Source organism: Diceros bicornis, chromosome 25 (assembly GCF_020826845.1).
Source record: "Diceros bicornis minor isolate mBicDic1 chromosome 25, mDicBic1.mat.cur, whole genome shotgun sequence".
In the NCBI taxonomy this organism is placed as follows: Eukaryota; Metazoa; Chordata; class Mammalia; order Perissodactyla; family Rhinocerotidae; genus Diceros; species Diceros bicornis.
In genome coordinates, this window is record NC_080764.1 from 773,500 (window position 1) to 797,722 (window position 24,223).

At 48.0% G+C, this 24,223-nt stretch overlaps 1 protein-coding gene across 1 annotated transcript in view; it reads left to right on the plus strand.

Moving 5' to 3' along the window:
• Window positions 1–2,773: 2,773 nt before the first annotated feature.
• Window positions 2,774–24,223, plus strand: part of TTLL8 (tubulin tyrosine ligase like 8) — a 51,536-nt gene continuing 30,086 nt past the window's right edge. The window contains 4 exon segments of the mRNA XM_058568100.1: window positions 2,774–3,015; window positions 17,551–17,642; window positions 21,190–21,328; window positions 22,109–22,182. Of these exon segments, the coding sequence (XP_058424083.1) occupies window positions 2,886–3,015; window positions 17,551–17,642; window positions 21,190–21,328; window positions 22,109–22,182 (435 nt within the window). The 5' untranslated portion in view covers window positions 2,774–2,885.

The following is a 24,223-nucleotide window of genomic DNA, read 5'->3' on the forward strand; positions in this document are numbered from 1 at the left end:
TCCCCATCTCCTAACAAGCAGGTACCTTGATCCTCACTCACATGAGATCTAGCCCAGGCCGGGCGTCTCTTCCATCTGCCGCTGCCCCTGCCAGACTGCAGGGGCAGTTTGGGTGTGAGAATAACACTTGTTTTGATTAAAATAACAGCCAAGAATTAGTTTGTGTGCCATCTCCCTGTCACTGAGTACACCTGGAATCTTCTAGAAGAACTGTTAGCTGAGCAGGGCTAATAAATCCCCACCTTGTACAAGTAGAAGTGTTCATTGTTTCAGGACTTGTTTTCAGCAGTACTTTCATCACTGTGGTTCTGTTTCTTTTCCTCCAGTAGAAGGAGGTAAGCAGCACTGGGCTGGAAGATGCTGACTTTGCTCTTTACTAAGCAGAGGTCCATTACTGTTGCCCCGGGAGATGAGGGCTGGCCAGTGTAGACCTGGCGAGGGGGTTCCAGGGTCCTCCCTGGTTTCTCACTTCTGAGCAGGAGTCACTGGCTGCCATGGTATCCTCACAGCGTTCATGACAAGTTGGGTCATTATTTTCAATCAAACGGGAGGAATGCCGGTAAGACACCTGAAAGGAGGGGTGCCAGCCAAGGAACCGTTGCCAGAGCCCTGGCCGGCTGCCCTGAGAGTGCTCTGTGAAGGGGCAGGGCCAGCCCCTCTGCTGTCTTCGGCAGCTGCAGAAAGCAAGGACAGAGCCAGGGGCCAGGCGGCAAATGCCTTAGCCACGTCCCCAGACAAGCGGGTGCACGGGAGGTGGCTCTCCACACACACACAGACCCCACCCAGCCGCAGCCTGCCAGTCCCCTTCCACAGCTCCAGGAGGAGGCCAGGTGGGACCTGCCCCACAGCCTGGGACGGGAGCCACGGGGACAGGGCAGGCAGTGTGGATGCCTTCTTGGGGGTCCAGAAAGTCTGAGTCTTAGAGCCACAATTAGGTGCCCCGGGGGCTTAATACTGGCTTGTACTTTATTATTTTAGAGAGAGCTTGAAAACTCCAGACAAATGTTGTTTAAAAAATTTGTAATTCTGTCTCTGTCGATTTACATTTTTGTTTGATATTGTTTAGTGCTTCCTGAACAATAAATGCTAACATGTAAACATGGCCCGAGGCCTATTTAATTTTGGGTCTCCCAGGTGTCTCCTTGCTCAGGTCCTGAAGAGGCAGAGCACAGGAGGGCGGGTGGAGGTGAGGGCCACCTTTTAATTTATTTACGATTTACGTAAGCTCTGAGGCCAGTCTGGAGGTGGCATCTGGTGAGAGCCCAGTGGCTTTCCTCGGGTGAATACGGGAAGGGGGCATGAAGGATCCGTCCCCACCCAGGGGAACAGCCCACCTACAGTCTCCACAGCCCCTTCAAGGGGGGAACAGAACCGCACTTATGGGCTATCTTGGGAAGTTAAATGCAAAATAAAGATGACATCTAGGTTTCGGAAAGTTACTGGAGAGCCAAGGCACCGATGAGGCCGGTGGGTCTTCCCTCCACAAAGTTGCTGGACTGAGAGGCGGCGACCAAGAAGGCAGCCAAGGGCGGGAGGAGTGGGGGGCGTCTGGGTGGCGGGGGACCTAGATGCGCTCGGGACAAGCGGCGGCGGCGCGGGCCCCACGAGTCACCATGGGGATACGAGGCCGCCCCGAGTTCTCTGTGGGACAGACAGCTGCCCCGGCCACCCGGACCGCCCCAGCCGGTAGCCCCCAGCCCTGCATCCGCACGCGCGGACTGTGCGCGCCGTCTCCGCCCCCCGAGCCCGGCGCGGGGGTGGGGGGGCGCCGGGAGTGAGGGTCGGAGGGAGGCCCGGGGTGGCGCGCGGAGGCGGGCCAGGAAGGTGGCGGGCGGAGCCTGCCCAGCGCCCGGGGCTGGTCACTGGGGGTCCGGTTGTGACCCTCGGGTCTTTATGACTTGGGGGCTCTGACTGTAAGGGCGGGTCTGTGTGACTCCGACAGCCGGGCGCCGGACAGGACCACGGGACCCCGGGCGCAGGCGGGGCGGCCACTCCTCCCCGCGGACACCATGGCCCGAGCGTTCCCGCGCCCCGGTCCCCGTCCCCGCGCCAGCCACGGCCGCGCCTCGGACCCCAGCCCCGGCCCGAGCCCCGAACCCGGCTCTGGCCCCAGCCCGAGCGCTACCGACTGCGGTCCGTCGGGGCCCGCGCCCCCCGTGCGCCCCCGCCGCCGCTCCCAGCGACCCCCGCCGCCCGCGCGCCCGCGCAGCCCCACGCCCCGCGCCGCCCGCCCGCACCCCCCGCGTCTCCCGCGCCCCCGGGCGGCACCAGGCGCCGCGCGGCCCCGGCCCGTTGCCCCGGGCAACCGCAGGACACAAGGCGGCGCGGCAGGGGGCGGGGGCGCGGTGCGCGCCTCGGGGCCGGTCCCGGGTGAGCACGGATCCCACCTCCCCTCGCAACCCTACCTGTGCCCCCTGCGGATCCCAGATGGGACCCCAGGCCCCGCCCCGCCCGCCCCGGGATTCTAGTCCACTCCCCTCGGAACCCCAGACCTTCACCCAACCCCAGACTTGCCCAACCCTCCAACTCTTACACCCCCATCCCTGACCCGCCCTCCCACTCCCCTTGGGACTCCAGGCTTGCCTACCTTCCTTATGTCCTTGGAACCCCAGATCTCCTCCTTTTTGGAACCCCATACCTGCCCCCCCAACCCCAGCCCTGCCCCGAGCTCCAGGCCTCCCGGCTACCCCAGACTTTCCCACCCCTACTCCTGCAACCCCAGACCTGCCCCAACTGCCCTTCCATCCTAGACCTGCGCCCTATCCCAGATCCGCCCCGACCCCAGATCTGCCTGGACCAGGCTTCAGAACCTGGACACAGCCCTAGCCTGCCCTGGATCCCTAGACCTGCCCCCGACGGGGCAGCTCCCGCTTGGTCCATCACTGATGCCCCTCCCTGCAGGGGCCCAAGCGGCCGGAGGGAGGAAGGGCAAGCTGCCGGGGGCCGGCATGGAGCCGGGCGAGAGGAAGAGGCTCTCATCTGCCTCGTCGGAAGGAGACCAGAGAGAAGAAAACAGTAAGCATTGTCCTCCCCGCCCAGGCGAGCCCTAGCGTCAGGGCTGCCCTTCTCGCTGCCATTGGGTTATTAAGCGGACTGGGTGGCCGAATTGGTCAGAGCGCGCAGAGCTCGGGCGCGCGCGTCTCACCAAGGCCGGCTGGTTCGGGTGTTTACGTGCAAATCAGGTGGAGGTCTGCTTTTGGTTTCTCCGTTCCCTTCCGTACTATCCTGTTTTAATTCCAGTAGCTGCATAACAAGTTTTAATATTTCCTAGTGTAAGTCTTCTGACTGTTCTTCAAGATTTGTTAGGTTTTCTTGGACTTTTGCGTTGCCATATAAATGTTAGAATCAAAGTGTTAATTTAACCCCCTTGTCCCCCACCCCCCAAATCCTGCTGGGATTTTAATTTTGATTACAATCAATCTATAGATCAATTTGGAAACGTAAGAATTTACATCTTAGCATCTTGTCTTCCAGCCCATGAACATTTAGTTCTTTAATTCTCCTCAGCACTGTTTTGTAGTTTTCAGTGTAGAGCTATGCAAGACCTCTTTTGTTAGATTTACTCCTGGATAGATAATGTTTTTTAAAGATGCTGTAGATGACATTTTTGAGTTTCATTTTCTAACTGTTTCTAGTGCATAGAAATACAATTGATTTTAGTATACAGACTTGGTATTTGGTGACCTTGTTAAATACATTTACTAATTCTTTTTTTGTGTGTGTGTGTGTGAGGAAGATCAGCCCTGAGCTAACATCCATGCCAATCCTCCTCTTTTTGCTGAGGAAGATCGGACCTGAACTAATGTCTATTGCCAATCCTCCTCCTTTTTTTCCCCTTTTTCTCCCCCAAGTCCCAGTAGATAGTTGTATGTCATAGTTGCACATCCTTCTAGTGCTGTATGTGGGATGCCGCCTCAGCACGGCTGGACAAGCGGTGCGTTGGTGTGTGCCCGGGAGCCGAACCACTGCTAAGCCAGGGGGCTGGCCCCACATTTACTAATTCTAATGGCTCGTAGATTCATTTAGATTTGTTACATACACCATCATCACCTGCACATCTTTTCAATCTTTAAAGACCTTTTATTTCCTTTTCTTGGATAATTGCATTGGCTAGTACTTTCAGTGTAATGTTGAATAGAAGTGGTATAAAGCACATCTTTATTTGTTTCCAAGCTGAGGGGGAAGGTGCTCAATAATTCACCATGATGTACGATGTTGCTATAAGCTTTAAAGGAGATTCTCTTTTATTCCTGGTTTACTGAGAGTTTTAAATGAAAACTTATTACATTTTATCACATGTTTTGTTCCATATCTATTGAGATGATAATATATATTTTTTCCTTTAGTCTATTAAAGTGATGAATTATGCTGATGGATTTTCAAATATTAAACCAACTTTGTATTCCTGGAATAAACCCCACCTGGTGATGTTGTATTGTCTTATATGTCACCAGATTTGATTTACAAATGTTTTAAGATTTTTGTGTCTATTTTTATGAGTGAGATTGGCCTGTATTATTCTTTTCCTTGTAATCCTTGTTAGATTTTGATGTTAAATGTATGGCCTCCTAAAAAGAGTTGAAAAGAGTCTCCTACTTCCCTGTTCAATGAAAATGTTTATGTAGGTATTTTTTTTCCACTTAAATGTTTAGAAACATTGACCTGTGAAGCCATTTAGACCTGGAGTTTTCATTGTGGGAAACATTTTAATTGTAGAGTTAATTTCTTTAACAGAAATAAGCCCATCTGGATTTTCTGTTTCTTTTTTGTCAGTTTTGATAAGCTGTGTTTTTCAAGGAAAATGTTCGTTTCATTTGAACTGTCAAATTATTGGCATGTGGATGTTCATAATACCTTACTATCATTTTAATATCTGTGCAATCGATAACAATGTCTTTTTCATTCTTGATATTGGTAATTCGTGTTTTCCCTTTTCTCTTAATCTAGTTATCAATTTAATCTAGGTTTATCAATTAAAAAAAATTGTTTCAAAGATCCAACGATTGGTTTTGTTAGTTTTCTCTGTGGTATACTTGTTTTTACTTAGTTGAATTCTGCTCTTATCTTTATTATTTTCTGTCTTCTACTTTTTTTTTTTAAAGATTTTACTTATTTATTTATTTTCCCCCCAAAGCCCCAGTAGATAGTTGTATGTCATAGCTGCACATCCTTCTAGTTGCTGTATGTGGGACACAGCCTCAGCATGGCCGGAGAAGCAGTGCGTCGGTGCGCACCCAGGATCCGAACCCCAGCTGCCAGCAGCGGAGTGCACGGACTTAACCGCTAAGCCACGGGGCCGGCCCATCTGTCTTCTACTTTCTTTTTGTTTGATTGTTGTTCTCTTTCTAGCCTCTTGGGATGATAGATTAGATAATTTTCAATTAGTTTTCTTTTCTAATATATGCATTTAAATCTATAAATTTCCCTCTAATCACTATGTTAGCTACATTGTAGTGCTTTTGTATGTCATATATTCATTATCATTCAATTCAAATAATTTTAAATTTTCCATTTGTTTTCTCCTTTGATCCATGTTTTATTTTATTTTATTATTTATTTTTATTTTTATTTTATTTTATTTATTTATTTTTGAATTTTTTGTTTATTGCAGTAACATTGGTTTATAACATTGTATAAATTTCAGGTGTACATCATTATACTTCTATTTCTGCATAGATTACATCATGTTCACCACCCAAATACTAATTACAACCCATCACCACACACATGTGCAGAATTATGCCTTTCGCCCTCCTCCCTCCCCGCTTCCCCTCTGGTAACCACCAATCCAATCTCTGTCTCTATGTGTTTGTTGTTGTTATTATCTACTACTTAATGAGGGACATCATACGGTATTTGACCTTCTCCCTCTGAGTTATTTCACTTTGCATAATACCCTCAATGTCCATCCAGGTTGTCACAAATGGCTGGATTTCATCGTTTCTTATGGCTGAGTAGTATTCCATTGTGTATATATACCACATCTTCTTTATCCATTCGTCCCTTGATGGGCACTTAGGTTGCTTCCAAGTCTTGGCTATTGTGAATAATGCTGCAATGAACACAGGGGTGCGTGTATCTTTATGCATTGGTGTTTTCAAGTTCTTTGGATACATACCTAGCAGTGGAATAGCTGGATCATATGGTAGTTCTATCCTTAATTTTTTGAGGAATCTCCATACTGTTTTCCATAGTGGCTGCACCAGTTTGCACTCCCACTAGCAGTGTATGAGAATTCCCTTCTCTCCACATCCTCTTCAACACATGTTGTTTCCTGTCTTGTTCATTATAGCCATTCTGACGAGCGTGAGGTGATATCTCATTGTAGTTTTGATTTACATTTCCCTGATAGTTAATGATTTTGAACATCTTTTCATGTGCCTGTTGGCCATCTGTATATCTTCTTTGGAGAAATGTCTGTTCAGGTCTTTTGCCCATTTTTTAATTGGGTTGTTAGTTTTTTTGTTGTTGAGATGCATGAGTTCTTTATATATTTTGGAGATTAAGCCCTTATCAGATGTATGGTTTGCAAATATCTTCTCCCAGTTGTTAGGTTGTCTTTTTGTTTTGTTGATGGTTTCCTTTGCTGTGCAGAAGGTTTTTAGTTTGATATAGTCCCATTTATTTATTTTTTCTATTGTTTCTCTTGTCCGGTCAGACATGGTGCTTGAAAATATGTAGCTAAGACCAATGTCAAAGAGCGTACTGCCTATGTTTTCTTCTAGAAGTTTCATAGTTTCAGGTCTTACGTTCAAGTCTTTAATCCATTTTGAGTTAATTTTTGTATATTGTGTAAGGTAAGGGTCTACTTTCATTTTTTTGCATGAGGCTGTCCAGTTTTCCCAACACCATTTGTTAAAGAGACTTTTTCTCTATTGTATGTTCTTGGCTCCTTTGTCGAAGATTAGCTGTCCATAGATGTATGGGTTTATTTCTGGGCTTTCGATTCTATTCCACTGATCTGTGTGTCTGTTTTTGTGCTGGTACCATGCTGTTTTGGTTACTATAGTTTTGTAGTATATTTTGAAATCAGGGAGTGTGATACCTCCAGCTTTGTTCTTTTTTCTCAGGATTCCTTTAGCTATTTGGGGTCTTTTGTTGTTCCATATAAATTTTAGGATTCTTTGTTCTATTTCTGTGAAAAATATTGTTGGCACTTTGATAGGGATTGCATTGAATCTATAGATTGCTTTAGGAAGTATGGACATCTTAACTATGTTAATTCTTCCAATCCAAGAGCATGGACTATCTTTCCATTTCTTTGTGTCGTCTTCAATTTCTTTCAGCAATGTTTTATAGTTTTTGGTGTACAGATCTTTCACCTCTTTGGTTAAATTTATTCCGAGGTATTTTATTCTTTTTGTTGCAATTGTAAATGGGATTGTATTCTTAATTTCTCTTTCTGCTACTTCATTATTAGTGTATAGAAATGCAACTGATTTTTGTATGTTGATTTTGTATCCTGCAACTTTACCATATTCGTTTATTACTTCTAAAAGTTTTTTGGTGGATTCTTTAGGGTTTTCTATATATAAAATCATGGCTTCTGCAAATAGTGAGAGTTTCACTTCTTCCTTTCTAATTTGGATCCCTTTTATTTCTTTTTCTTGCCTGATTGCTCTGGCTAGGACTTCCAGTACTATGTTAAATAGAAGTGGTGAGAGTGGGCATCCTTGTCTGGTTCTTGTTCTTAGAGGGATAGCTTTCAGTTTTTCACCATTGAGGATGGTATTAGGTGTGGGTTTGTCATATATGGCCTTTATTATGTTGAGGTACTTTCCTTCTATACCCATTTTATTCAGAGTTTTTATCATAAATGGATACTGTATCTTGTCAAATGCTTTCTCTGCATCTATTGAGATGATCATGTGATTTTTATTCTTCATTTTATTAATGTGGTGTATTACATTGATTGATTTGCGAATGTTGAACCATCCCTGCATACCTGGAATAAATCCCACTTGATCATGGTGTATAATCTTTTTAACGTATTGTTGTATGCGATTTGCTAGTATTTTGTTGAGGATTTTTGCATCGATGTTCATCAGTGATATTGGCCTGTAATTTTCTTTTTTTGTGTGTTGTCCTTGTCTGGCTTTGGTATCAGGGCAATGTTGGCTTCGTAGAATGAGTTAGGAAGCTTCCCCTCCTCTTCAGTTTTTTGGAAGAGTTTGAGAAGGATAGGTATTAAGTGTTCTTTGAATGTTTGGTAGAATTCACCAGGGAAGCCGTCTGGTCCTGGACTTTTATTTTGGGGGAGGTTTTTGATTACTGTTTCGATCTCCTTACTGGTGATTGGTCTATTCAAATTCTCTATTTCTTCTTGATCCAGTTTTGGAAGGTTGTATGATTCTAAGAATTTATCCATTTCTTCCAGATTGTCAAATTTGTTGGCATATAGCTTTTCATAGTATTCTCTTATAATCTTTTGTATTTCTGAGGTGTCTGTTGTAATTTCTCCTCTTTCATTTCTGATTTTACTTATTTGAGCCTTCTCTCTTTTTTTCTTGGCTAATCTAGCTAAAAGTTTGTCAATTTTGTTTATCTTTTCAAAGAACCAGCTCTTGGTTTTATTAAATTTTTCTATTTTTTTTAAGTCTCTATTTCATTTATTTCTGCTCTGATTTTTATTATTTCCCTTCTTCTACTGATTTTGGTCTTTGTTTGTTCTTCTTTTTCCAGTTCCTTTAGTTGCATTGTTAGATTGTTTATTTGGGATTTTTCTTGTTTGTTGAAATATGCCTGTATTGCTAGAAACTTCCCTCTTAGAACTGCTTTTGCTGTATCCCATAAATTCTGGCATGTTGTATTTTCATTTTCATTTGTCTCCAGGTCTTTTTTGATTTCTCCTTTGATTTCTTCATTAACCCAATCGTTGTTCAGTAGCATTTTGTTTAATCTCCACGTATTTGTGGCTTTTCTGATTTTCTCCCTATAGTTGATTTCTAGTTTCATACTGTTGTGGTCAGAAAAGATGCTTGGTATTATTTCAATCTTCTTAAATTTATGGAGACTTGTTTTGTGGCCTAATATGTGATCAATCCTGGAGAATGTTCCATGTGCATTTGAAAAGAATGTATATTCTTCAGTTTTTGGATGGAATGCTCTGTATATATCTACTAGGTCCATCTGTTCTAGTGTGTCATTTAAGGCCAATGTTTCCTTATTGATCTTCTGTTTGGATGATCTAACCGTGTAAGTGGAGTGTTAAAGTCCCCTACTATTATTGTGTTACTGTCTATTTCTCTTTGTATGTCTGTTAATAATTGCTTTATGTATTTAGGTGCTCCTACATTGGGTGCGTAGATATTTACAAGTGTTATATCCTCTTGTTGGATTGTTCCCTTGATCATTATGTAGTGCCCTTCTTTGTCTCTTTTTATAGTTTTTGTTTTAAAGTCTATTTTGTCTGATATGAGTATTGCTACCCCAGCTTTCTTTTCATTGCCATTTGCGTGGAGTATCTTTTTCCATCCCTTCACTTTCAGTTTGTGAGTGTCTTTAGGTCTGAAGTGTGTCTCTTGTGTGCAGCATATATATGGGTCTTGTTGTTTTATCCAATCAGCCACCCTATGCGTTTTAATTGGAGCATTTAGTCCATTGACGTTTAAAGTAGCTATTGCTAAGTATATACTTACTGCCATTTTTTAACTTTTTTTTTCTCAGTGTTTTAGTAGTCATCCTCTTTTCCTTTCTCCTTCTATACAGAATTGATGGTCTCTTTGGTTTGACCTCTGTCTGAAAGCTCTACTCTTTAATTCCCTTCCTCCCTCATTTTATGTTTTTGATATCATATCTAACCTCTTTTTTGTGCATTTGTATCCATTACCCTCTTATCATGGAAATAGATCATTTTTCCTATTTGTGGTCTTCTCCTTTCCCGTTAAATCAGTCCCTTTAACATTTCTTGTAGCAGTGGTTTCTTGGTGACAAACTCTTTTAATTTTTGCTTGTCTGGGAAACTTTTGATCTCTCCTTCCATTTTGAATGATAACCTTGCTGGGTAGAGTATTCTTTACTGTAAGTTTTTTCCTTTTAGCACTTTAAATATATCGTACCAGTCTCTTCTAGCCTGTAAGATTTCTGCTGAGAAGTCAGCTGATAGCCTTATGGGGTTTCCTTTGTATGTAACTTGTCTTTCTCTTGCAGCTTTTAGGATTCTCTCTTTATCTTTAATTCTGGACATTTTGATTATGATGTGTCTTGGTGTGGGCCTCTTTGGGTTTATCTTGTTTGGTGCTCTCTGTGCTTCCTGTACCTGGATGTCTGTTTCCTTCCTTAGGTTAGGGAAGTTTTCATCTATTATTTCATCAAATAGAGTCTCTGCCCCTTTGTCTCGCTCTTCTCCTTCTGGGACACCTATAACACGGATATTAGTGCACTTGATGTTGTCCCAGAGGTCCCTTAGATTGTCCTCACTCTTTTTAATTCTTTTTTCTTTTACCTGTTCAGCTTGGGTAATTTCTTCTAGTCTTTTGTCCAGCTCGCAGATCCGTTCTTCTGTATCCTCTACTCTGCTTTTGAGTCCCTCTAGTGAATTTCTCATTTCCAGTATTGTATTCTTCATTTGTGATTGGTTCTTTTTTATATCTTCCATTTCTTTGTTGACATTCTCACTGAGTTCATCTATTCTTCTCCCCACATCAGTGAGCATCCTTAACACTCTTTGTTTGAACTCTCTGTCGGGTAGGTTTCTGTTTCACTTAGTTCCTTTTCTGGGTTTTTGTCCTGTTCCCTTACTTGGAATGTATTCCTTTGCCTCCTCATTTTGCCTCTTTCCCTGTGCTTGTGTCTATGTATTAGGTAGGTCAGCTACGTCTCCTGCTCTTGGAGAGGTGACCTTATATAGTGATGCCTTAGGAGGCCTGCAGTGTGCTTCCCTCAGTTCTCAATGTTCCAGAGGTGACCCATATGTGGGCTACATGTGTCCTTCTGTTGTGGCGTGTTTGCTCTCCCTGTAGGCGCCCAGGGAGGCTGAGTTATGCTCCTGGCCAGCTGTTGTAATGCTCAGCTGCTTGTAGTTGTTGTGGGCCTTTCAGTCTCTTTATCATGTGTGGGAAGCCCCAGCACAGTTGGCTGCAAGTTCTAACACCACATTTGTGTTTCAGTATCTCTTTTAACTGAGTAGGCCCCCAGCATGGCAGGTTGTTAGGCTCAGGGCCTTACAATTGCTGTAAGCCTCCAGCCTTTAGGTCTCTTGTCAGCTGTCTGAGGATTGCAGGTGGGTGGAGCTGGCCTCAGGCACGGGTGTACCCAATTGTTTCAGGCTTTGGAAGGTGGGGCAAACCCCCTATGTGGGTCTTTGAGAAGCACAAGTGTTCTGCAGCTGACGAGCCCTGCCGCCCACAGTTCCACACACACAGTCAACACAGTCCTGCCCTGTGTGCACGCCCTGACCTCCTAAAGTGGACCCGGTCCCCCCATGGCGGGAGCCCCACACACTCCACCACTGCCTCACACTCTCCACCCGCTCCTTGTGCACGCCCTGCCCCACTAAAGTGGGCTCAGTTGCCAGGCTGCAGAGAATCCAGTCACCAATCTATGCCGGCTCACAAGTTGCCTGAAGGCTTGTTGTTGGGTGGGGCCAGTCTCTAGGGTGGGCTGCCTGCCCTGGCTGAGCTGGATTAAATTGGTGCTCCAGTGGGTGGGGCAGACCCTGGGCTAGCAGGCCCCAGGGAGAACTCCAATGGTGTGTGTGTCAGCACGCCCACACCAGGCCACAACAATGGCCGCTGCCAATGTCCCAGTCCCTGGAGAGGTCTCACCTCTCACTGCAATGCACTCAGAGCCTATCAGGTGAGTCTCTTTTCACCAAAGCACTGTGCATCTTTCTTGTAATCGTAGGTTGCTTTCTGAAACGCATGAGTTTGCGCGTGGGCCCTTTAAGAGCCAGTTTTAATTTCTTTGTGAACCAGCTTTTCTGGGGGTACTCCCCAGTGTTTTTGTAGCAGGCAAAGTCAGATATTATTCCACTCATCTTGATTGTGCTGGGTCCACAAGATGCCTACAGTGGGAGTGCTCCCCGGCTCAGGGCCCCCCTCCTCCAGGGAGGGTTGCGTACCTCTGGGCTGCTCCCAGGCCGCCATGAGGCGCTGCAGCTTGTGAAGGCAGCGTTTTTTCTCTCCAGAAAGGAGTTTCTGCCTCTTCCACCTCAATTAGGATTGTCCTTTGTTGCAGGAGTTCCTCTTATCCAGTTTTCAGTTCTCTCTCAGGGGTAATTTTTCCACGAGTAGTTGTAAATTGGCTGTGTTGTGGGAGGCGGTGAGTTCAGAGTCTGCTTATGCCGCCATCTTGACTTCTCTCCCCCATGCTTTATTTTAAAAGTGTGCTGTTTAACTTTTGAACATTTAGGAAAATTTCTAGTTACCTTGTTATGAATTTCTAGTTTAATGCAACAGTTGTCAGAGATTTAATCTGTATTATTTCAATCCTTTGAAATTTGTTGAGACTGTTGGTGGCCTAGCACGTGATCTGTGTTGGAAGATGTGTATGAAAAAAATGTGTGTCTCAAGTCGTGGGACATGTTGTCCATGTGTGTCGTTTAGGTCTAGTCGCTTAATCCTGAAGTTCAAGTCTGCTACATGCTGCTGATTCTTTGTTTGTTTTATCTTTAATTTACTGAGAGAAGCAGGTTAGAATATCCCAATATGATTGTGAATTTTCCATGTCTTTTCTTTTTTCAATTTTGTCAACTTGTGTATTTATATGCCTTGAAGCTCTGTCGTTAAGTATTGTCAATTTAAACAGCAAATTCGCCTGTTATTTTATCCTCAAAATGAGTTTATTCAGGAATAGCCAAAAGAATTGCAATTTGGGATGTGCATGCTATGGGGAACCATAGGCAGATCCAACAAACAGGATGGGAACTGCTTTTATAGAGAAAAAGGCGGAATAAGGAGGGGCTGTTCTAAAGGAAAGTCCATTGGGCCAAAGTGACAGTTCAGAGCAGCAACTTCTGATTGGCTGAGCTGTGGCATTTCTGATTCGCTGAGCTGTGGCGTTTCTCATTGGCTGAGATGCAGTGTTTCCCATTGGCTGAGCTGTGGTGTTTGTCATTGGCTGAGCTGCGGTGTTTGTCATTGGCTGCGCTGTAGCATTTCTGATTGGCTGAGCTGTGGCATTTCTGATTGTCTGAGCTGCAGTGTTTCTCATTGGCTGATGCACTTCTGATTGACAGAGCTGTGGCATTTCTGATTGGCTGGGCTGCAGCATTTCTCATTGGCTGTGCTGTTGCTGGGCAGGGAGGGAAATCTTCCTTGAGTAGTAAATAGTTGTGCCTCCTGAGGAAGATGCAAGTTTGTCTCTTCCTATTTTGAGTAATTGACTGTGTGTGGTGGGGCTGAGAGCTCCCCCTGCAGGCCTTCCCGACTCCAACCTAGTTGAGGTTTCTTTTATTAATTTCCACAGTGTATATACATTTGGAATTTTTTAATCTAACTGACAAACTCATCTTTTTCGTATCATGGAATGTCTCTCTTTTGTCTTTAATAATGATTTTATTAAAATTTTATTAATATTTTCTAAATAAATATTAGTATGTGTCTAAATATTTATGATGTATCTCTAAAAATGACATTTATTACATAACCAAACATTTTTCACACTCAATAAAATGAACAATAATTCCTTAATAAAACTCAATAACCAGAATATATTCATATTCCCCCAAATAACTTTCCTGTTGTTTTGTTCAAATCAGAATCTGGTCAAGGACCACACATTGCATTAGGTTGTTTTGTCTTTTAATCTAGACTAGCCAGTCCTCTTGTCTGGGGTTTTCAAGGTGTTGACTTATTGGTGAGGACGGCCTCTTGTTTCTGGAGAGCCCCACCTGGGGATTCGCCTGGGCACTGCCTCGTGGTGGTGCGTGACCTGTTCCTCTGTTCCCTGCTTGCACCTCGTGGTCTGGAGGTGGGATGCAGAGCCCCATGGCTTCGGGTTAAGTCTTGCCGAGACTCCCTCAGAGGTGGTGCTGTCACCTAATTTTGCCTACGGTGTCTGGCCATCCCATCGTCAGTGCCATGACTGGTCACTGGGCTGGTGCTGGCCAGGCCTGCGTTTCCCGTGGCCACTCTGAAGGGTGGTGCTTTGGCACCTGGCACCTGTCCGAGTCCCCTGCCTCAGGAGGTTCCCTGGAGAATCCTTCTGAGATGGGATTAGGGCACAGGAGGTTGCTTGGAGAGTAATTCTGGATCAGTGCTGGGGTTGTGAAGAACCCAGGCCTGGCCAGGGGACGTGGTCACCACTCCGCTGGGAACCACCCTGGCCACCACAGCTCCCGCAGTGCCCCCCCTCCTCCCGGGGCTCTGCAGCCTTTCTCCGACACTGACGAGCTGATCAGCTGCTCTCTGGAAAAAGAGCTTCCCTCCCCACAGGCCTCCTTGGCCTCAGCGAGGTTCAGATCCTTCCAGAAGTTCTGCTCAGGTGCTATTTCTTCCCCTCAGTTACTGATTTCCAGGGAAGGTGTTGGCATATCCGGCATCTCCCATGGCCTCGGGTGAGCTTTCTCACTCTTGAGAATCTTTCTGACACCTGTACAGTCAGTCGCCATCATATTTTGTGACGCTCTGTGGTCTCCACTTGGCCCTCTCGGCCTCTTCAAGCCGTTTCTCTGTGTTTTTGCTGTCCCCCCAGGTCTTTAAGTGCCCCGCGATGCCCTGAGAGCACCTGGGGCTTCCAGTGTCCCAGACCAGGAATCAAGTCCAGAGAGCTCTGGTCCCCTCCAGTGGGGGCAGGGTGGGGTTTAGAAACCAAAATCTGGGTGCTGGGCGGTCGCTGCCAGGCTGTTTCTGTGCTTCCTAGCCCCCCAAGAGTCTTCAGCCAGAATGGAAATTAAGGTTTATTAAGATATTTCTGTATCTGCTGAGATGGAATTTACAATTTTTCTTTCTTCTCTTCATCTGGTGAATTACAATGCTTGGTTTTCAATCCAGCCTCTGGGTAGCCCAAGCTGGCCGTGACGTGGTGCCCTGTCTGTGTCACTGGTGTCCTTTGCTCATCATTTCCGTCTGATTTTGTCATCCGCGTGTGAGTCCCCATGGGCTGTGATCTTACCTTTTTGTGACATGTCAGGATGGCCCCGCTCTTTCTACTCCCGGGGTGAGTTGTGTGGGATTAGATGCTGGTGGCATTCGCCCATGAAGCCATTAGCCTGGAGTTTTCCTTATGGGAAGGATTTAAAATTCAGATTTAGTTTCTGTATTAGGTAGAGTATTATATATATCTTCTATTTCCTCTTGCATCTGTTTTGGTAATTTGTATTTCTCCAGGAATTTGTCCATTTCGTGTAAATTTCTAATTTATTGCCATAAAAATTCATGATATCCTCTTAGATTTTAAACATCTAAAGAGTTTCCCTGTCCCGTTATTACTTTTTATGCCTTTTCTCTTTTTCATTTGTCCCTCTCACCAGTCGTTCATTAATTCTATCAGACTTAAACCCTGGCTTGGTTAGTCCTCTTTATTAATTTTTAATAATTTCATTCATGTCTTCTCTTTAATAATTTTCTTATAATTTCTTTGGGTTTAAATTTACTGTGTTCTTTCTCGAGTCTTGAGATGGATGCTTAGCGCGCTGTTTTTAGCCTTTCTTATTTTCTAGTATATGCAGCTAAAAGTCTCTATGTAAACACAGCTGCGGCCCACGGGAATTCATAATTGGTATTTTCATTATCATTTAGTTAAGAAATACGCAGTACTTTCCATCGTGACTTCTTCTCTGGCGCATGGGTTGTTCAGAAGTATGTTTGATACTTTGTTCTATTCCTGATTCCTGACTTCACGGCTCTGTGATCAGGGGACAGATCTGTGTGATCACAACCCCTTTGAAATTTGCTGCGACCTTCTCTGTGGTCGGTTTTAGTAAACGTCCCCTGTGTACTGGAATTAAGGTGCCCGGCAGCTGTTGAGTGAGGTGGTCGGCGTGCGTCCGGGACATGCAGTTTTGACTGTCATGTTCATATCCGTGTCCTCACCGATCTTTGTCATCAGTTCCTAAGAGCAGTCTCGTCCTCGGCGTGGCTGTGGCTTTGATTTGCTCTCCTGGTTGTTCTGCTAACCCTGTTTTGTCTGCTCTGAGGCAGAGCTGTTAGCCTATTCATCCCATCCCACACTCTCCTCTGGTTTCTGTCTCTGGAGGTGACTTCCTTGGCTCCAGAACCTCACTCACATGAGTCACTCGGTACGCCCTTGTGCCTGGCTTTGTCAGATGTCTGTACTGTGACTATTTCCTCCAGTCTGTGGTCGACCGTTTCATTTCTTAGCAGACAGAATGTTTCAATTTTGATGCGTCAGATCCACCAGCTCTAACTTGTATGGTTAGTGCTCTTGTGCCATCTCGAGACTCTATATGACCTGAGATTGTAAGTCCTTGTGTGTTTAGCGTCCCCGTTAGGCCTGTGATCCACTTCACATCAACTATGTGTGTTGTCAGGTCGGTCTGTGGTTCACGTTCCCCGTGTGGACGCGTGGCTGTCGTGGCACCTTCCGCCCTGAGTTGCTTTGGTGCTTCAGTCTCAATCAGTTGGCCGTGTGGATGTGGGATCCAGAGTCCATGGGGTGGAGGGGCTGCAGGAGGATCAGGGGTGGGTAGATGGGGGGTCTGCTGCCGGCCTGTCCCACCTGTGATGTTCGTTCGACATCCAGAGACCGTGGGTCCAGGAGGCGTGGGGAGGTTGGGTGGTCTGGGCGGAATACGTGCATTCCAGGGCATCGGCATGGTGGTATTTAAAGCTACCAGACAGGATGAGATGGCCCAGGAAGTGGGCATGGATGGCGACGCAGGGAGGTGTGAGGTCCAGGCCTGGGTACCTCCACCGTTAAGGCGTGAGGAGAGAGAATGGGCCGCAGTGAGGAGGGGGAAGGAGGATCCCAGGGAGGAGGGGCTGCCGGCTGGAGGCCAGGACCCAGGGGAGTGACCATCGGATGGCCTGTGCGTGCGTGACCTTAGCATGAGCCGCGTCTGTGGTGGAGCCCGGCAGACGAGGTGCGGGGAGGAGGGTGTGGAAGGGTGCGGGGTGCGGGGAGGAGGGTTTTAATTTTCATTTGTAGGGTGGATGCTACAACACTTGGTGTGTGCTGAGGGGAGTCTAGTGGCCAGGGTCAGAGAAAGGAGCCGAGAGGGGGCTGGTGGCGGGGAGGCTGGCCCAGGCGGAGGCTGAGGGGGTCGTCGTGTGGCCACACAGCGGATGGGGAGCCCGGTGAGGAGAGAGGGTACCCCAAGGCCAGAGCTGCAGGGGAACATGGGCGGGGGACACAGAAAGGGCGAGGCCAGGGGGTTGCAGCCTGGGGAGGGGGCTGAAGAGACGCAGGAGGAGGGTCTTGGGGTGTGAGCCAAGGCCGGAGGAGGGCTGCATTGGCTGCTCCTGGCTGTGGGCACCCTGAGTCGGCCCCCAGGTCTGCTCAGGACAGAGCAGGTGACAGGTGCATGGGCAGGTGGAAACACTGGTGGAACCCTTGTGATTAGGCCTGGTGTCTCCCCATCCGAATGTTGCTGTGTAGAGCGCTCTCAGGCCTCTTTCCTGTGCCTTGATGTCTGTTTCTCTTTTGCAGAATTAAAACCAGGAACTTCACAAGACTTGACTTCTTCCTCCAAATTAGACAGATACAAAATAGCAAGACAATTAACAGAAAGAGCAATCAAGGTAAATGTTCTTCTGGGCTCGATGGGGAGGGAGTACTTTTTAACAAGAGAAATTTATTTTGGAGTGTGGAGAGTAAAATCCCTCGCCTCTGACACTCCTTGGCCAAGGTTCCCGGGCTGTGGACACCGTGGCTCCTGCCCTGGGCCCCCAGTCCAGGCCTCAGTGGAGGCTTGGACCAGAGTTACTTTGTGTTTCAGCTGTACTTTTGAAATAGGTAGTGCTTTCAGAATTCGAAAAGTGCAGACCCACGAATGCACGCAGTCGGCATGCGGCCCCACCGCGATGCACATCCCAGACGAGGTGTCTGTGTCAGGGACAGACTCAGCAACTCGCACAGCCTCTTGTATCGTTCCCCATGCCCCAGGCCCCTTGGGTGACACCGTGGGCACAGATGCACCTGTGTGTGCAGACGGAGTTTGCGCCACAGGAGGGGAACTCGGAAGTTATGACCCTCGCAGCTCACGTGGGGCAGCGGGCACAGCCACCCTCTTTCCGGGGGTCTGGGGGAGATAAGGGAGGTGCCTGCATTCGTTATATGGGGGCAGACAGCTCCACGTCTGCCGCCCTGAGAACAGGAGAGCCTTTTCTGGGGAGAAGGCTGCATTCTCTATCTTTATCATGCTCGACTGCTGTTGTTCAGAAGGCTGGGACCGTGTGGGAGCAGTGAGAAACCTGACATTAGTGCGTGAGAATGTGCTCATTCCCTTCCCTCTCTTCTGAAGCACAACACGCACAAGGTCCACCAGTCCCCACTGTGGAGCTCGGCTGTGCGGCCGGACGCGCCTGCGGAGAGAAGCACAGCATGTGCAGATGATGTGGTCGGTCACGACGGAGACACGCCATGGCCTCGAGTTGCTTCCGGCCCCCTCTTATTCCCCTCCCCCACCCCAAATCCCGGCACCCCCATGTGCTTTGTGCTTCCTATCGCTGTCCTTGCTGGGATTTCAAGTAGATAGACCCGTACCAGCTCACTAATTTTCAGATTTTCTTCTGAAACCTTAAACCGTATAAACATATAGGGCTACAAGCATCCCTCAAGTACTGCTTTAGCTGCATTTCACAAGCTTTCGTTTGATAGTATTTTTGTTGAGATGCAGTTCAAGGTATTTCCTAATTCATGTCATTGCTTTTCATGGATGTGGGTGACTTAAAAGCATAGTTCTTAATTTCTGTACCTGTGGATTTTTTTCTAGGTTTTTTTGCTGCTGATTTTTTGCTTGACTGCATTGTGGTTGAGGATGTAACCTGTATAATCTTATTCCACTGAAATGTGCCCAGACTGGCTTTACACCTACCATTTTGTTAATTTATGTGAAAGCTGATGTAGATGCTCTATTCCTGCTCATCAGGGTAGAGTTTGTTTTTTGAGTGGTTCAAATCTTCTAGTCTTATTGAATTTTTGTCTGTGTCTTCTGTCGTTTACTGAGGAAAACATGTCAAAATATCCTGTTAAAATTGTGGATTTGTCTACTTTGTAGTTCTGTAAATTTTTGCTTTATATAATTTATAGTCCTCTTAAGAGGTGCATACAGGTGTATCTTTCTGGTGAATTGAACCCTTTTTAAAAATTATGGAATGATTTTCTTTACTTCACTGATGTCAATTTGTCCTAAAGGCTATTTTGTCCTCATTTAGACTCTTTTATTTCCTCCCCATCTGTAGGCGTGTGCTTTTGGTTTTCTCTTGTAAACAGCATAGAGTTAGATTTTTAAAAAATCTGGTCTGCACCCTTCACCTTTTAGCTGGAGTGCTCGTGTGTGATTCTATAACTAACCTACCAGCCTTCGCAGATATTCCGAGTATTCTCTCTCATTTCTCTCACCCGGTTTGTCCTCTCTGCTCTGTTTTCCTCTCATGCCTCTTGTTGACTGATTACTTTTTAAAATTCCGTTTTCCCCTCTCTTATATGTTAGAGATGTTATATTTTGTTTTTATTCTTTTTGTAGTTCCCTTAGGAATTGTTTTCGGCTGAGATCGAAATTAATCAATTTTTCTGAAGTTGTTCAATTTGACTACAATTAAGCAGAGTCTTGAGGACAGCCAAGTGGCCTTGCTGGAGCTGCCTCTGCTGTGAATCAGGCTCATCACATCCCTCTTATCCCCATGCATGGCCCCATTGGGGGGCGAGGGCAGGCTTTGGGACAATTTTCCAAGCAGGAAGAGGCTCAGGGAGGCCCTCTGACCTGCCAGGTCTTGTGTGGGTGCTGGAACTTGGACTCACAGCTTCCAGCCACAGGCACCAGCTTTCTTGGTGTGTGTTCCCGATGTGGGCATGCATGTCCTCCCATTGAGACCTGTTAGCCATCGATGCTGTGTAACAAATCACCTTGAACTTAGCCCATTAATTATCTCACAATTTCTGTGGGTCAGGAGTCCAGGCACAGCCCTGCTGGGTCCTCTGCTCCGGGTCTCTCAAGGCTGAAATGAAGTGTTGGCCGGGCTGGGTCACCCGGAGGCTCGACTGGGGAAGGATCCACTTCCAAACTCCCTCAGCTTGTTGGTAGAATTACTTTCCTTGTGGCTGTAGAACCCGTGGCACCTTGCTTCTTCAAAGCCAGCAGCAGGGGAGAGTCTCTGCTGCTTTGACTCTCTGACTTCAGGGAAGCCTGGACCCGTTTTTGAGGGGTCACCTGGTTAGGTCAGCCCCACCCAAGATATCTGTCTTTTTTTTATTACTTTAAAGTCAACTAGTTAAGGACCCCAGTGAGTTTGAGGCACTTCCTCCTGCTGCCCTGACCCCCTTGCCTGCTCCCACAAACTCATGAGGCCCTAAGCTCACTGCCGACCATGTGCCTGTTTCCTGACTCTGTCCTGCAGCTGCCACTCCCTGTGACCTTGCCCAGGTGAATTGTCCAGGCTGTGTCCTCAGTAGCCTGGCTTCCCCGGGGCTCCAGCATGTTGTTTCCTCTCCTGCCCTTGTCCCTCAGCTGGGGAGGCCGAGGCATACCCCACCAGCTGCCATGTCCCTGCCTCGTCCCCAGGCAGCTGAGCTCATTTCCACAGTGACGGGTGGAGTCCCCAGCTTGCCCTGGGGCTGGCCCTGTGCTGCTGGCTGTTGGCACCTCTCAGTTGAATGGCTCCTGCCTCCCTCTCTTCCTCAAACCTCGGGCACAGCCCCACAAAGCACCAGGGACAGTCACTTCTAGAGATGAGAAAGCTGAGAGCACAGACCCTCAGCCTGGCCCCCTCCGTCCCACATCGCAGGTCCAGACTTGCCCTGAGCTGGATTGCTCCCAGCGCATCTCGGGAAGTGCCCACGGCCGTGGTTGTGCTGTGCCTCCCAGCCTTTGTGAGTGTGAGTGTGTAAGGCCTGTGTGTGCAAGGCCCCACGAGGAAGCAGACGCACACACAACAGAGTGGGCCCTCCCAGCGGCTGCCCTGGCCTGGCACACCCGTGTTTGTGTGTTCTTGGGTGTTCCTGGGAGCAGCGCGTGGGTGTCTTCCCGCCGGTGCAGTCTGTCTCCTTCTGCTTTGAAAACCCCTCCTACAGAGAGAGAATTAACTTGTTTTTCAATTCTTTAATTCAAATATGCTCTTGCAATTTGAGGAAAGGAAGATTTTCTCCATCTACGGACACTACCCGGTGATCCGGGCTGCCTTGCGGAGGAAGGGCTGGGTGGAGAAGAAGTTCCACTTTCTGCCCAAGGTCGTTCTGAATATCAAGGATGACAGTGCAGGGGTGACAGGTAGAGTATTGAAGGCGATTGTCTTTCAGTGTCAGACGTTTGTGTGTCTCTGTCACGAGGACCCAGAAGTGAGTCCACTGCCCGGGAGGGATGCTGTCACGGTCCCACAGGTCCTGTGACTTGGGCCTCCCCCAGCGTGTCTTGGGGTCTCCCTTGGGGGACAGAGGACCCCATTGCCCACCCCAGAGGTCACCCTCCCAGCCTCCCTGACCCAAGGTGTCCATGTACTGGGCAAGCGCTCTCAAACCCTGGTACTTGTCACTCCTTGGTGTCTCCACTGTCCGCACCCTGACCGTCCCTTCTCCGGCCCCAGCTCCCCACTGGTCACTCCTCAGCCTCTTGCAGTGCGACTGCACCCTGGCCCCTCATCTGGTCCTCCCTGGCCCCTACTGTGCTCTGCACACAGTGTCTGTGTCCTGTTGGCTCTGGGGTCTGCACGGGGCCAGTTCCCACACAGTCATTGAGACCCACAGCCACCCCCCCATGGTGCTGCGTCCCTGTGCCTCTCCACACACTCACCCCCTGGCTGTCTACACTCCTCACGCCCCGGGGTCCCCCAGCCCTGGGACAGCAGCTGGCAGATGGGTGGATGTGGCCTGAGCCTGATTCGGCCTGGCTCCTCTCAGGACCCACAGAGGGCACCCGGAGACGAGGCTGCTCAGAAGTCAGCAAGTGCTGTGCTGGCCCTGGCGGTGGCAGCCGGTGCCGTAGCGAGTGTGGCTATGGTCAGGCCTTCAGGCCGTGACGCTCTGACGTCTCTCCCGTGTGTTGTGTTTGCAGAAAATAAACGTGCGGAAGGCAAAGAAAATGAAGACGTGGCTTTGGAGAAAACAGAGGACATCCATGATGTGATGGTAGGTCCCCAGGCTGAGCTCCCCGAGGGGCCTGTGGTGAGCCGTGACCTCACAGTGCTTCCTCACACTCTTCCCTGCGTCGGTGCCCATGTCCCGGGGGAGGGCCGACAAAGCCAGGGTCACGTTAGCCTCTTGACTGCCAATAGACATGTGTGTGCATGCGTGTGTGTCTCTGCGTCCCCGAGTCTGTGTGTCTGCGAGTGTGCGTCCCTGTGTTCCCAAGTGTAAGTGGACAAGCTGTGTCTGTAACTTGGTGGAGATTCTGTGGGGGGCTCAAAACAGCCCAAGGCTCTTGAAGAACATATGGGAGAGCATGCCTCTCCCTCTGTGAGGCTGCGGTAGTGAAGACGGCACTGTGCTGGCTATACACTCCAACCGCAGAGCAGAAGAGGGTCCCAGACAGTGCCAAGCTCCTGTGACCTTGATGTTGGCGAGGGTGGCGGATCAGCTGGCTAAGGTGGACCTGCCGGAGATGTGCTGAGACAAGGAGACGTCCACACGGGGAAGAGTGTACCCTCCTCATGACACACGCGGGAGACAGCTGTGCAGCTTCAGAAGAGAGCGAGGGTTGCTTTGTGACTTGACAGGAGGGAAGAAATTTAAAACAAGACCGAAAGCACTCACTGTGGAGAAAACCTGATACATTCGACTACATTACAAATAAAAGCACCTGTTCCTCAAAAGACGCCATTAAGAAAGCAGAAAGGGGGCCAGCCCTGGTGGTCTAGTGGTTAGGATTCAGGGCTCTCACCGCCGTGGCCCAGGATGGTTTCCAGTCATGGAACCACACCACCCGTCTGTCAGTTGTCATACTGTGGCGGCGGCTAACACAGAGAACTAAACTAACAACTAGGATACATAACCCCATGTACTGAAGCTTTAAAAAAAAAAAAGGCAAGGCCAGGCCGGTGGCGTAATGGTTAAGTGTGCGTGCTCCGCTTCGGCGGCCTGGGGTTCGCCAGTTTGGATCCTGGGCGAGGACCTACTCACCGCTCATCAAGCCGTGCTGAGGGGGCATACCACATAGAAGAACTAGAAGGGCCTACAACTAGGATATGCAACTATGTACTGGGGCTTTGGGGAGAAAAAAGAAAAAAGAGGAAGATTGGCAACAGATGTTAGTGCAGGGCCAATCTTCCTCAAAAAAATAAAAAATAAAAAAACAAAGAAAAAAAACCACCAAAGGGAATCAGAAAAGAATCGCTTTAAGAAAAAAAAAAGGCAGAAAGATAAGCAGGAGTGGGGGAGGTATTTACAGTATGCATAATTTAAAAGATCTAATATCCAGACCACGTAAAGAACTCACACATCGGTAACAAAAGACAATCAAATAGAAAAACGGGCAAAACCTGAATAGCCCGACGCGCACAGTCGGACGTCTTAAGTTCCGGAGTTGATTTGTTTCTGTAACAGTTGGCCCCATGTGACTCTGGGCAGAGCGTGGGGGGCCGGGTTAGGCAGCCGTCCCTGCAGGTGGGTGGGCGGGCAGCAACGTCAGCTGTTTCTCTCCCTCGGTGCCTGCCAACCGCTGCCCTTCATACTGTTCTCTGAGAGAGTTCATCACACACGTTAACAGTGAGACGCGGGTGGCAACAAAGCTGCAGACGCCACCCTTAGAGTCGGGAGAAAGAAAGGCTGGGCCGGCACGCGGGGAGGCAGCCAGGACGAGTCTTAGGCGGTGCCCTGGCGCCAAGTCCCAGGGCCCTCGTCTGAGGGGTGGGCGGAGCCCAGTCCTGTATGACCTGGGGGTCGAGGTAGACTGGTCCATGTGGCAGGACGTAGGTGTGTCCACGCACACTAGTCTGCAGAGACGACCCCGTAGGGTCTTCAGGGTGTTGGGTCAGGGGTCATCTTGGGGGTAGGATTTTGGAGAATATTTTCCTTTCCTTGCATCTCTTTGGTTAGAATTTTGGCCAAACACATGCCATTGTTTGTAAACACAGTCACCCAGGACACCCCAGTCTAGCTTCAGCCCCACCCTGAGGCCCCTGCGTTCTGGGGGGCCTCGGCCTCCTGCTCTGAGGGAGTAGGGGCAGGGGAG